At 48.0% G+C, this 13,327-nt stretch overlaps 1 protein-coding gene across 4 annotated transcripts; it reads left to right on the top strand.

The window, feature by feature from the left end:
• Window positions 1-3,389: 3,389 nt before the first annotated feature.
• On the top strand, window positions 3,390-11,842 carry LOC142917132 (MAD2L1-binding protein-like). 4 transcript variants are annotated; one of them, XM_076061831.1, is made up of 4 exons: window positions 3,395-3,495; window positions 4,894-4,987; window positions 6,397-6,709; window positions 8,984-11,842. In XM_076061831.1, exons 3-4 carry the CDS (start codon window positions 6,557-6,559, stop codon window positions 9,524-9,526), a joined length of 696 nt encoding a protein of 231 aa, XP_075917946.1. In that variant the 5' UTR covers window positions 3,395-3,495; window positions 4,894-4,987; window positions 6,397-6,556; the 3' UTR covers window positions 9,527-11,842. The 4 variants fall into 4 exon arrangements, with proteins under 4 accessions (XP_075917945.1, XP_075917946.1, XP_075917948.1 ...); XM_076061833.1 differs by having other exon boundaries at window positions 4,894-4,991; XM_076061832.1 differs by having other exon boundaries at window positions 3,405-3,495; window positions 4,899-4,987.
• Window positions 11,843-13,327: the final 1,485 nt, after the last annotated feature.

Below are 13,327 nucleotides of genomic sequence, written 5' to 3'. Positions count from 1 at the left end.
TGTATAGTGTAGTGTGTAGTGTATAGTAATGTATAGTGTAGTGTGTAGTGTATAGTAATGTGTAGTGTATAGTAATGTATAGTGTAGTGTGTTGTGTAGTGTATAGTAATGTATAGTGTAGTGTGTAGTGTATATTAATGTATAGTGTAGTGTGTAGTGTATAGTAATGTGTAGTGTATAGTAATGTATAGTAATGGATAGTGTATAGTAATGTATAGTGTGTAGTGTATATTAATGTATAGTGTAGTGTGTAGTGTACAGTAATGTGTAGTGTATAGTAATGTATAGTGTACTGTGTAGTGTATAGTAATGTATAGTGTAGTGTGTAGTGTATAGTAATGTATAGTGTAGTGTGTAGTGTATAGTAATGTGTAGTGTATAGTAATGTATAGTGTAGTGTGTAATGTATGGTAATGTGTAGTGTATAGTAATGTATAGTGTAGTGTGTAGTGTATATTAATGTATAGTGTAGTGTGCAGTGTATAGTAATGTGTAGTGTATAGTAATGTATAGTAATGGATAGTGTATAGTAATGTATAGTGTGTAGTGTATATTAATGTATAGTGTAGTGTGTAGTGTACAGTAATGTGTAGTGTATAGTAATGTATAGTGTACTGTGTAGTGTATAGTAATGTATAGTGTAGTGTGTAGTGTATAGTAATGTGTAGTGTATAGTAATGTATAGTGTAGTGTATATTAATGTATAGTGTAGTGTATAGTAATGTATAGTGTAGTGTGTAGGGTATAGTAATGTATAGTGTAGTGTATAGTGTAGTGTGCCTGCCACTGTATATTTGGCGTTTGCGTGTCTCTCTCATCACCATGGTGGCTAGGAGATGTTGACTACCTCGCCTGGTCTACAGGACGTCGTGGGTTCGACCCCGACGCCTGCTGCTGCTGTATATTTGTGTCTCTCTCCCCATGGTCGGGTGGATTTTTCTAATCCACATTTAGAATCAACATCGATGACCCGTTTAGAGTATTTGACTGCCGCTATAAATGTCCACGTGATGATGATGATGACGACGCTTCGCCACTCAGTTGAGCTGTCGTCTGTGATGGTCGGGTCGCTTCTGAAAAAGTGGTACACAGCAGCTCAGTTGGCTGTACACAGGCGGCACCCTGGTACCACCCGGTGTGCCACCCGGTGTGCCACCAGTGTGCCACCAGTGTGCCACCCGGGTGCCATCAGTGTGCCACCCGGGTGCCACCAGTGTGCCACCAGTGTGCCACATTGGTACCACCCAGTGTGCCACCAGTGTGCCACCAGTGTGCCACCAGTGTACCACACTGGTACCACCCTGTGTGCCACCAGTGTGCCACCCGGGTGCTGCCCAGTGTGCCACCTGGGTGCTGCCCAGTGTGCCACCCGGGTACTGCTGCAGCACTGGACGGTGCGCTCCGCGATTGGTTTGTTATTTTCGCTGTTCAATGGTGGTGGGTTTTTTACATTTTATTTTTAACAACCTTGGACCTTATTGCTTTTTTTATATATTTGTAGTCACCAAATCATGGGGGTTTTGATAACAAAAAGGGATATGCACCGGGGGGCGTCCCATGCCTATCCCCAGAGTCACACGAGGACACGCTGCACAGCAATAACAAACAACCCCTCTAATGCCCGATGATGCTGGATGTAATTTCCAGTGAAACGTCGTATTAAAAAAAATGTGTAAATGTTGTGGATTCACTCTTCAACACACCGGTGGGCTAAAGTAGTGAGCTATTTTGTCTTTTGTCAACGTGACACTTTTTTTGCTGATTGGCCGTGTCGGGTGGTGGAGGGTTATGACACCCACCCATCATCCACTCACCCACTTACACACCCACTCACTCACTCACCCACTCACTCAGCCACTCACCCACTCACTCACCCACTCACTCAGCCACCCATCCACCCATTCACTCAGCCACCCCACCCACTCACTCACCCACCCACTCACTCACTTACCCACTCACTCACTCACCCACTCACTCAACCACTCACTCACTCAACCACTCACTCACTCAACCACCCACTCACTCACTCAACCACTCACTCAACCACTCACTCAACCACCCACTCACTTACTCATTCACCCATCATCCACTCACCCACCCACTCACTCACCCACTCAACTACCCACCCACTCAATCATCCACTCATCCACGCAGCCACCCACTCACTCACCCACCCACTCACCCACCCACCCATTCACTCACCCACCCACTCAGTCACTCACCCACCCACCCACTCGCCCACCCATCCACCCACTCACCCACCCACCCAGTCACTCACCCACCTAGTCACTCACCCACCCACTCAGTCACTCACTCACCCACTCACTGACACCCACTCACTCACCCACTCACTCACCCACTCACTCAATCACTCACCCACTCAATCACCCACTCACTCATTCACCCACTCACACCCACTCACTCACCCACTCACTCACCCACTCATTCACCCACTCACTCACTCACGCTCACTCACCCACTCACTCACCCGTTCACTCACTCACCCACTCACGCTCACTCACCCACTCACTCATCCGTTCACTCACTCACCCACTCACTCACCCACTCATTCATTCACCCACTCACTCACGCTCACTCGCTCACTCACTCACGCTCACTCACTCACTCACCCACTCACTCGCCCACTCACCGACCTCCACTCAGGAGCAGGCCGCGTGTGTCGGGGTAGAGTGTGGACACTCACAACCTCTCCCAAGGCACCTGGCCCGTGTGGAGAAGTAGGCTAAGTTTACCCACTAAGAGGGCCTCTCTTAAGAGTTCCTTCTGCTTGAGCAAATAACGTGGTGATGCTGCGCTGTCAGTGGTGCACAAATAGCAAAACGACTCACCACCGCACGAGTCAATAATAGTGATTTCTCATGGTAAAAACAATGCACGTGACAGGTGGTTACGCCAATGGTCTCTCTTCATAGCACTTCGTTGTGATTGAAGCTTCCGGTCAAAGTCTCCTCCGCCAGCCATGAGTGGTCTGAGCAAGCAATTGCAGGGGCTGCGCCTCTACACACACACACACAGATCCCCCGTGTAGCCCTGACAGACTACCGGGGGTATTGTTAGCGAGCGCCTATTAAGGCCGACACGGCACACCGTGGCCAACGCCACGCGCCCGTCCGCCTTTGTCTCCCCAATCGCGACGTTTACTACGCACAGGCACCCAGGGTGCTCATTTGAGGCCGAGTCGACCTAGGGGAGTCCCAGGACCGGTTCAGAATAATCGTCACTGACGGTGTTGTCCGTGAGCGGGAATCGAACTCGGGTGGGCCGGGGTCGTGGAGTGACTCGCTGACCACCGCTCCTCCCCCCCACCCACCCACTCACGCGCACGCGCGCGCATTCTGCACGAGGCGGCCACTGATTGGTCCCCCCAAGAGGGGGCCGTCCTCAAGGCCACTCCCCCACCCCCCCACGTGGTCCTGTAGACCACGTGACACGCCTCGAGGGCCTTCACTCCGTCAGTAGCACTCGGCAACGCTGGTAAGCGCCGCAACACTTTTATACATTTATTATTAACTTATATTTATTATTAACTTTTATTTATTAACTTATATTTCTTATTAACTTATATTTATCATTAACTTATATTTATTAACTTATATACATTTATTATTAACTTGTATACATTTAAAATGAACTCTACATCACTGACATCGATTAAACAACACTCGGTGATTGGTGACTGCGGCTGCCTTAGAGAGCCCGAGGTGTTATCGTCGATTGTTTAATGATATAAACAAAAACTTTGTAATAATTAAGGTCTAAAATGTTAAAAGTTACAAGTGTAGGGGACTGTGTCCAATGAACGTCTTGCGAGCTTTTAGACGTTAACTTTGCCGTTGGGGGTTTTCCCGCCTTTTTTGCGCGGGGAAATCAAATGGGCGTAACAAGATGTGGTTATTAACAATAATTATTACAGTACTACTAATACTGTATTCATCGCTTCTTTTATCGATCCAAATCGGAATGACATCGACGCGACCGAGTTGGAAGGTGGCTTTAGAGCGTTTTGGTGAGAAAAGTGCGATGTTATGTAATAGTCGATAACGCCTTGTTAATAATACCAACAACAACAACGTACAGTGGTACCTCGGTACGCGTCGTTAAATCGTTCCAGAAGGTAGGAGGACTTATACCCAAAATGACGAACACCAAACGCAATTTTTCCCCATAAGAAATAAAGTGAAAGGAAATAATCCGTTCCAGAGTGTAAGAAATTATATTTTATATGGCATATTATACATTAGTGGAGTTGTATAATATAATGTAGACTCTACTTTTGATTTAAAGCTTTCGTGACTGCAGTAATTCATATTCTTAGCTCTTTCGGTAAAGTCACGTTGAAGGGAAACAATATATAAAACAATATAGTTTTATATATTTTATTGTTTCCCTTCAACGTGACTTTACCGAAAGAGCTAAGAATATAGACTCTACTTATTACTAAAATGCATACATACATTAAAATAAATGCATAAATTGAAATAAAAATAAAATTTAACGTCACTTTACCTCGCTGAGAGGAGTTGATAGCCTACGAGGATGGTGGTGAGGGGGAGGAGCAGGAGGAGATGTTATTCTTTGGAAGGAGATTCCCCTTCCATTAAAACTTCAGCAAGCTGAAATTCTGAGGGTTTTTTTCTCTTTTCTGTCTTTTTTCTTGACTTGGACCTGGTTGAAGCTCACCAGGTTTGAGTTGTACTAAAAACCTGTCCATTGACGTTTGTTTTTGCCTTCTTCTAAGAACGTTCCTGAAGTGTGACATTGTCTGGTCATTCCACACAATACTCTTACGGCCTTGTTAGAGCTTTATTGGGGTGGTATTTTTCTTGCAAAACTTTGGACTGCCATGCATTTTGCACACATTTGTTTAATAAGTGAAGTAGGGGCTTCCTCTATCTCCTCCTCGCCTGAAGAGAGTGCATCCATCTTCACCTGGTGTTCCTCCCTCTCAAGCTGCCGCAGCTCCTCAGTGGGTACAGCTCTTCCTTGTGCCCCTCCACTAACTCCTCCACATCATCATCACCATTCACCTCCAGGCCCATGGACCTGCCCAGAGAGACAATATCCTCCACAATAGGCACAGCCTCAAAGCCCTCAAAGTCCCTTTCAGTTACGGCTTCTGGCCACAAATTCCTCCAGGCAGAGTTTTTTTACTTGCTTCCTGCCAGGTTTTTGTGTATAAGAGTTATATATATTCTTAGCTCTTTCAGTAAAGTCACGTTGAAGGGAAACAATAAAATATATATAAAACAATAAAAATTCTCACGACGTTTCGACCATAACACAAACGGTCGTCATCAGGTGCGTCGGTTTGCATTAATGTATTTATTTTTAACGGTGTATTTATTTATATAAAACGTCAGCGCCACGCGCAGCGATTTGGCAGTTTATTTAGTGGAGCCACAGCTTGGCTCTGTTCTGAAAAGAGGAGGGGGGAGACGAAAAATTAATGTATGCTGTCTGAAAACCACTGTAAGCGTGAACAATCAATTAAGACCTGAAATGGCTTAGCAATCATTGGAAAGATTTGATTAACTATTTCAGGTCTTAATTGATTGTTCACGCTTACAGTGGCTTTCAGACAGCATACATTAATTTTTCGTTTCCCCCCTCCTCTTTTCAGAACATAGATGGACTAGTCCTTCTAAATAAACTGCCAAATCACTGCGCGTGGCGCTGACGGTTTTTTATAAGTAAATAAATACACCGTTTAAAATAAATTAATGCAAACCGACGCACCTGATGACGACCGTTTGTATTATGGTCGAAACGTCGTGAGAATTTTTATTGTTTTATATATTTTTTATTATTTTATTGTTTCCCTTCAACGTGACTTTACCGAAAGAGCTAAGAATATGAATTACTGCAGTCACGAAAGCTTTAAATAAAAATTCCCCCTTACCTCTCCACGCAACGCCTCTCACCACCCCCCTCAAACCCCCCCAACCAACCCCTCCCCTCACCACCCCCCTAAAACCCCCCCAACCAACCCCTCCCCTCACCAAACCCCTCACCAAACCCCTCCCCTCACCAAACCCCCCTAACCAACCCCTCCCCTCACCAAACCCCTCCCCTCACCAAACCCCTCCCCTCACCAAACCCCTCCCTCACCAAACCCCTCCCCTCACCAAACCCCTCAAACCCCCCTAACCAACCCCTCCCCTCACCAAACCCCTCCCCTCACCAAACCCCTCCCTCACCAAACCCCTCCCCTCACCAAACCCCCCTAACCAACCCCTCCCCTCACTAAACCCCTCCCTCACCAAAACCCTCCCCTCACCAAACCCCTCACCAAACCCCTCCCTCACCAAACCCCTCACCAAACCCCTCACCTAAGCCGCGCCCCTTCTTCCCGTCGTGCCCTTTTCCGGTGGGTAGGCCACGTGACGCCGTTTTGAACTGTTCAGTTTATTAACTGGGAGACGACTAACGGGCCAGCGGAGCCGGGCGAGCGAGGGGAGTGAGAAGAAGAGGAAGAAGAGGAGGAGGAAGGAGAGGAGGAGAGAGGAGGAGGAAGGAGAGGAGAGTGGCGGCGGCGATGTCGGCGCGGCGCTGCGAGGTGACGGTGCGCGGCGCCGTGAGCCAGCGGAGCCTTGGCGCCCTGGTCTGGGAGATCTTCGCTCACGCCCTGTACCAGCGCGGCCAGCTGCCGCTTCCCTACCCGCAGCTGCTGCACTTCCACAGCCACCTGGTGAGGGGAGTGGTGAGGTGGGGGTGGAGTGTTCAGGGGTGGAGTGTTCAGGGGCGGAGTGTGCAGGGTGGAGTGTGCAGGGTGGAGTGTGCAGGGTGGAGTGTTCAGGGGTGGAGTGTTCAGGGTGGAGTGTTCAGGGGTGGAGTGTGCAGGGTGGAGTGTTCAGGGGTGGAGTCTGCAGGGGTGGAGTGTTCAGGGGTGGAGTGTTCAGGGGTGGAGTCTGCAGGTGGAGTGTGCAGGGTGGAGTGTTCAGGGGTGGAGTGTGCAGGGGTGGGGTGTTCAGGGGTGGAGTGTTCAGGGGTGGAGTGTTCAGGGGTGGAGTGTGCAGGGTGGAGTGTTCAGGGGTGGAGTTTTCAGGAGTGGAGTGTTCAGGGGTGGAGTGTTCAGGGGTGGAATGTGCAGGGTGGAGTGTTCAGGGGTGGAGTGTTCAGGGGTGGAGTGTGCAGGGGTGGAGTGTTCAGGGGTGGAGTGTGCAGGGGTGGAGTGTTCAGGGGTGGAGTGTGCAGGGGTGGAGTGTTCAGGGGTGGAATGTTCAGGGGTGGAGTGTGCAGGGTGGAGTGTTCAGGGGTGGAGTGTGCAGGGTGGAGTGTTCAGGGGTGGAGTCTGCAGGGTGGAGTGTTCAGGGGTGGAGTCTGCAGGGTGGAGTGTTCAGGGGTGGAGTCTGCAGGGGTGGAGTCTGCAGGGGTGGAGTGTTCAGGGGTGGAGTGTGCAGGGTGGAGTGTTCAGGGGTGGAGTCTGCAGGGTGGAGTGTTCAGGGGTGGAGTCTGCAGGGGTGGAGTCTGCAGGGGTGGAGTGTTCAGGGGTGGAGTGTTCAGGGGTGGAGTGTGCAGGGTGGCGTGTTCAGGGGTGGAGTGTGCAGGGGTGGAGTGTTCAGGGGTGGAGTGTGCAGGGGTGGAGTGTTCAGGGGTGGAGTGTGCAGGGGTGGCGTGTTCAGGGGTGGAGTGTGCAGGGGTGGAGTGTTCAGGGGTGGAGTGTGCAGGGGTGGCGTGTTCAGGGGTGGAGTGTGCAGGGGTGGAGTGTGCAGGGGTGGAGTGTGCAGGGGTGTAGGCTTTGAGGGTTCAGCAATTTGGGTTTCGGTGTGTGGGCGCAAGGTCACCGATTGGTTTAGACCTGACCCCGGGTCGTGTGTGGAGGCGGAGCGGCTGTGGACGCGAAGGGTGGACACGAGCGGGCGACATTCGACATGAAATTAAGGTTTTAATAATTTCGGTGATGTTTAAACAGTAATAGAAATCTCCATATATATAAAAGGCAAAGTTGTGATTGTGTGTCTGTTCGAAATGTTTAGCGTACTTCCCGACATGCAACAAACTGGAAATTTGCCATGTGGGTACTTTCCAGACTGTACACTATGCAAAAATTATAAAAATACACTTTCTTATTTTTGGGAGGGGGGTTGGGGAGCTCAATGCATTTATTTTTTGCACGGCAAGTGAGCTGTGATTTCAGTTCTGTCACGTGACCCGCGCATGTGGAAGCGTAACGCATTGTAGTGTAGTGGTTAGCGCGCCGCGCTACAAACCCGGCGACCCGAGTTCGATTCCCGCTCACGGCCACCACGATTATTTGAACCGGTCCTGGGCCTCCCCTAGGTCGACTCAAACGAGTAACTGGTGTGGTGTGTGAACATCGCCACTGGGGAGACAAAGACGGCCGGGCGTCCCGGGCGAAGCCAGGTAGTCAAGCTAGTGAGATTATAAAAAGTAAAGATACATTTTATCATGGCCGGTGTCCTTCACGTGTTAGATGACGCTGTACCCATGGAGTACAGTCGCTGAACTACAGCATCTCTTAAGGACTCGTAAATGGGGCGATGGTGGCGAGGTGGCAGTTAAATGTTGGATGTGGTGATAGTCGATGTTGCTGCTGATGTTAAATGTGATGGTGGAGGTGAATGTGATGATGGATAATATGTGCCGGATATAGTGGTGGTGATAGTATGGTGTGACAGGTGACTGTTGCGATGTTTGTGGTAGAGGCCGACCGAAAACGAAACCAGACTGAAAGTTAAAAATTTACTTTCGGCCGAAACCAAAACTATGCCGAAAGAGGCCATTTGCCAACTTTCGGCGCCCAAACCGAATTTCGGTCGGCCTCTAGTTTGTGGTGACGGTGATGGTAGAGGTGGATATATTGACGTGGGACACAACGTAATAATGCTGGACGTGATGTTTATAATATCTGCAATTGCATCTCAGGGCAGCAGTTCTGTTGGTGGCTGAAGACCGTGGCTTTCGTCCTGGTGTGAATGCCTCCCTCCCCTCTTCCCTGCAGGCAGAGGTGCCCCCCAGGTTAAGGCAAGAAGCACGCATGCTGACGGCCCTGCACGAGCTGAGCGGCCACCTGGAGACGCTCTTCTCCCTGTCGCACGTGCCCCGGGTCCTCATCCTGCTAGGGCCGAGCCCCATGTCGCCGCTTGAGCTCTACGAGCTGGACTTCCACGAGCTGGCGCTGGGAGGCAGCGGTGATTCACTGTGCCACGCTCGCTACAGCCGCCACGTGTTTCACTCACTCTTCGTGCAGAATGTGTTTGGCGAGCCGCGCGCTCTGCCTGTCACCTCGGCCACACTGCTGCTGTGGGCGCACAGGGACTGCGGCGTCGACTGGTTCAAGCCCAAGCTCAACTACAAGCCGCCCAACCGCGGGAGGAGGGTCGTCGTCGCGTTTAGCAACAGCCTGGAGGAGCCGCTGGGCACGGCCCTCGGCCAGCCATGCGAGGACGACTGCGTGTGGTTCCAGGCCCCTGTGGCCATCAAGGGCGTCCTGGACAGTGGGTCAGGCCAGGGTTTAGAGGGGCTGATGGATGGGACCAGCTAGGCCAAAATTCTAGGGATGCTGCAAATTTTAATATTACTTATTTCAATATTATATCTGAATCTCCTTCCTTATGGTCAATCAAGGCCAACTATTACAAATTCTGCCGTAAACGTATTCATCCATTAAATTGCCTAGTCTCACGTTTATATTTGGGGCAGTGCGAATTCACGCGCTACGTGGTTTTAATTTCGGAGCCGCAGTTGCACACAGGAGAGTCTCTGATTCGCAACTTGTGCAACTCGCGTGCTTCGTGTGGGTCCGGGTATGTGCTGCCCCGTTCCCATGGCAGTTGGAAGCCAGGGAAGTCGAGCTGGAATATAGTGCTTGCAAGGGTGTCCAGGGTATGGGGACACTTTAGTACATTGTACGATTCAAGGTCTGCAATAACACAATTTTTTTTGTTCCTGGGTAGTGAGTGTTATTTCCTAATTGCTTATGCCTCAAAAGTACAGAAAATGGCTATTATTCCCCACAAACTTTGCTTTTGTGACCAGGAGAATGATATTTAGAAATTATCCTATTTTCCAGAACATTCCAGATAGATTCAGTGCTGAGTAAACTTGTAGTAACTTCTAGAACATTCTGGAACTTTCCAGTAATATAAATAATAGTATAAATACAGGGGCCTTAAGCCCACCAGTTCAGTTTAGTTCCAGCTGCCTAAGTGGATACATATCTGCATTTTTCTGAGATGGCATCAAGAGGCTGCAAGCATCCGGCAGATGCATTTTGCCATATCTGCGGCCAATTTATCAAGACAAGAGCGAAAAAGTACTCTGTGGAAGCATTACATATACATACACAGATACTCAGCTATTGTGAAAGCCTGGTGGGCCGTTTGCCCATTTCTCCACTAACAAAATTATAAGAGGCTTGCAGAAGTCTAAAGAGTTAAGAAATTGGGGAGTAAATATTTGATATAAAAGGTTCCCGAAAATTGTCGACCCCCCCCCTCAAAAGCAAAGTATGTGCTTTGGTAACAAAGTTTGTGTGGAATAATAGCCATTTTCTCTACTTTATAGGCATAAGCAATTACGAAATAACACTATCCATTTCCAAAATAACATCACATTGTGATAATCTATACTGATTATGGTTTTTAAAATGTTATTTCCTGATTAATTTGTGAGATAAACTTTGTCATAAAAGTTGTCAATTTGTAGCCGTTACCCACAACATTGGTGCTTTGCAAAATGTCATGCAGAGTAATTGAACAGTGCTGGTTTTCATGATAATGTTAATAGTTCATTTATTTAATAGTTTTTGTTTTCATTTTACCGAAAGCATATACATGGTGAATGTTATATGTTGAAAAGTTTTAATGTTTGCAAGACTCATAGGCTAATGCTGGATGAACTGCAGTGGAAAGAGTTTACCGGTCTTTATTGGCACTGGAAGCCATCAAGGGTATAAAGACTGTCAAGGCAGCAGGCATTCGGACATCTGCACTGAACAGTTAAAGAATGTTGCACTAAAAACAAGGGATTGGCTCTTGAGAATGTTAAATTTCTGTGCTCATACCCAAGACACGGAAGACTTGTCACGTTTCCAAAGCCAGGAAAAGACCCATCTGACCCTAAGAGCGTCTGACCAATGGCCTTGTTCTGCTACCTCTTCAAACTTTTTGAGAGACTTATCTTGAAGCAGCAATCACCTATACTGGAGGAACAACTCTTTCCAGAACAATCTGATTTCCAGCCGCGCAAGTCCTGCACTGGCCAAGTGCTAAACCTCACCCAGTACATAAGAGACGGTTTCAAGAACAACCAAATTACTGGTGTCGCCTTGGTCAACCTATCAGCAGCATATGCCACTTGTTAACCAGATAATTCTCCTTTCAAAGATCTACAGCCTGACAAAGTACCACCACCGAGTCGGAATAATTCTGTCACTGATTGAATTATTGGAGCAAAATGCAGTGGAATGGACTACCACAAGGAAGTGTTCTGATACCCCTCAAGATCTACACAAAGATCAAACTTTCTACCCACATACAGCTTCATCTATGCCGATAACCTGATAATTGCAACGCAAGCAGGAGACTTCGCCAAAATTGAGCACACCCTGACACCAACCAGCTCCGGCAAAACCCAAGCAAGACAGGTCGGTCATAACGGTGATGTAAAAAAAACGTAAAAGGTCACCGAGAATGACATTCCCCTGACTCGCAGCACCAACTTCATCTACCTTGGAGTGACCCTGGACCGCACACACTCCTTCAAGACCCACGTGTTGTACATGATAGTATACCGTGTGAGGCTATGCAAGGGATAGGTGCCAAATTTGTGGAAGGTGAATAAATGTTTTGACACTGAATCATCTAGAATCCCCCTACAAATCAAACGCATTGTTGAGGAAATGCTGTTAGCAAGCACCTATTACGGGGTTCGCGGCGAAACCAGGGGGTGGTGGAGCCAGCACCATGCTCGGCCACCTTTGTCTCCCCAGTGCTGATGTGTTCGCATCGTGCGGGGTGCTCATTAACTTTTGCAGTGAATGAGTATTTTACTGAATACTTTCAAGTAAGCTCTTATACAGTACGAATTGGAAACGGCAATAACGAATCTCGACGTTTCAGCTACTTTGCCTGCAAGAAATTACGAGAGAACATAAAACATGCAAAATCAACGTATGTTAAATCCACAGACCATGCTCAATCCCTGGTGTGTGTTAAATCCACAGACCATGCCCAACCCATAGCGTGTGTTAAATCCACAGACCATGCCCAACCCATAGCGTGTGTTAAATCCACAGACCATACTCAATCCCTGGTGTGTGTTAAATCCACAGACCTGTGTTAAATCCACAGACCATGCCCAACCCATAGCATGTGTTAAACTCACAGACCATGCCCAACCCATAGCGTGTGTTAAATCCACAGACCATGCCCAACCCATAGCGTGTGTTAAATCCACAGACCATACTCAATCCCTGGTGTGTGTTAAATTTTAGTATTTGGGTGCTACAAATTTCCACATACACTGCTTCGTTGAGCTATCAGTTATGTCCAGATGGCTTTTGAAAAAGAGCTATATAACTCAGCAGGCCTTACCTGGTAGAATAAAACATAGTTTTAAATCGTGTTTTTACAGTCGCTGCTAAACCCAAACATATTACATCTACAGACCATACCCACCCTACAGCCTGTGTTCAAACCACAGACCATGCTCAACCGATGAAGTGTGTTCAATCCACAGACCATGGTTAACCCATGCAGTGTGATCAATCCACAGACCATGCACAACCCTTAGCGTGTGTTAAATCCACAGACCATGCCCAACCCATAGCGTGTGTTAAATCCACAGACCATGTCCAATCCATTGCGTGTGTTAAATCCACAGACCTGTGTTCAATCCACCGACCATGATCAACCCATAGCGTGTGTTAAATCCACAGACCATGCCCAACCCATAGCGTGTGTTAAATCCATAGACCATGTCCAATCCATAGCGTGTGTTAAATCTACAGACCTGTGTTCAATCCACAGACCATGCCCAACCCATAGCGTGTGTTAAATCCACAGACCATGTCCAATCCATTGCGTGTGTTAAATCCACAGACCTGTGTTCAATCCACCGACCATGATCAACCCATATCGTGTGTTAAATCCATAGACCATGTCCAATCCATAGCGTGTGTTAAATCTACAGACCTGTGTTCAATCCACAGACCATGCCCAACCCATAGCGTGTGTTAAATCCACAGACCATGTCCAATCCATAGCGTGTGTTAAATCTACAGACCTGTGTTAAATCCACAGACCATACCCAAACCATAGCGTGTGTTAAATTTATAGACCAT

Source organism: Petromyzon marinus, unplaced genomic scaffold (genome assembly GCF_048934315.1).
Source record: "Petromyzon marinus isolate PM22_M1 ecotype Great Lakes invasive population unplaced genomic scaffold, UKy_Petmar_22M1.pri1.0 PM_G_Scaffold_42, whole genome shotgun sequence".
In the NCBI taxonomy this organism is placed as follows: Eukaryota; Metazoa; Chordata; class Hyperoartia; order Petromyzontiformes; family Petromyzontidae; genus Petromyzon; species Petromyzon marinus.
Note: the sequence above shows the minus strand (reverse complement) of the source record. Positions and strands in the feature narration are given on the sequence as shown.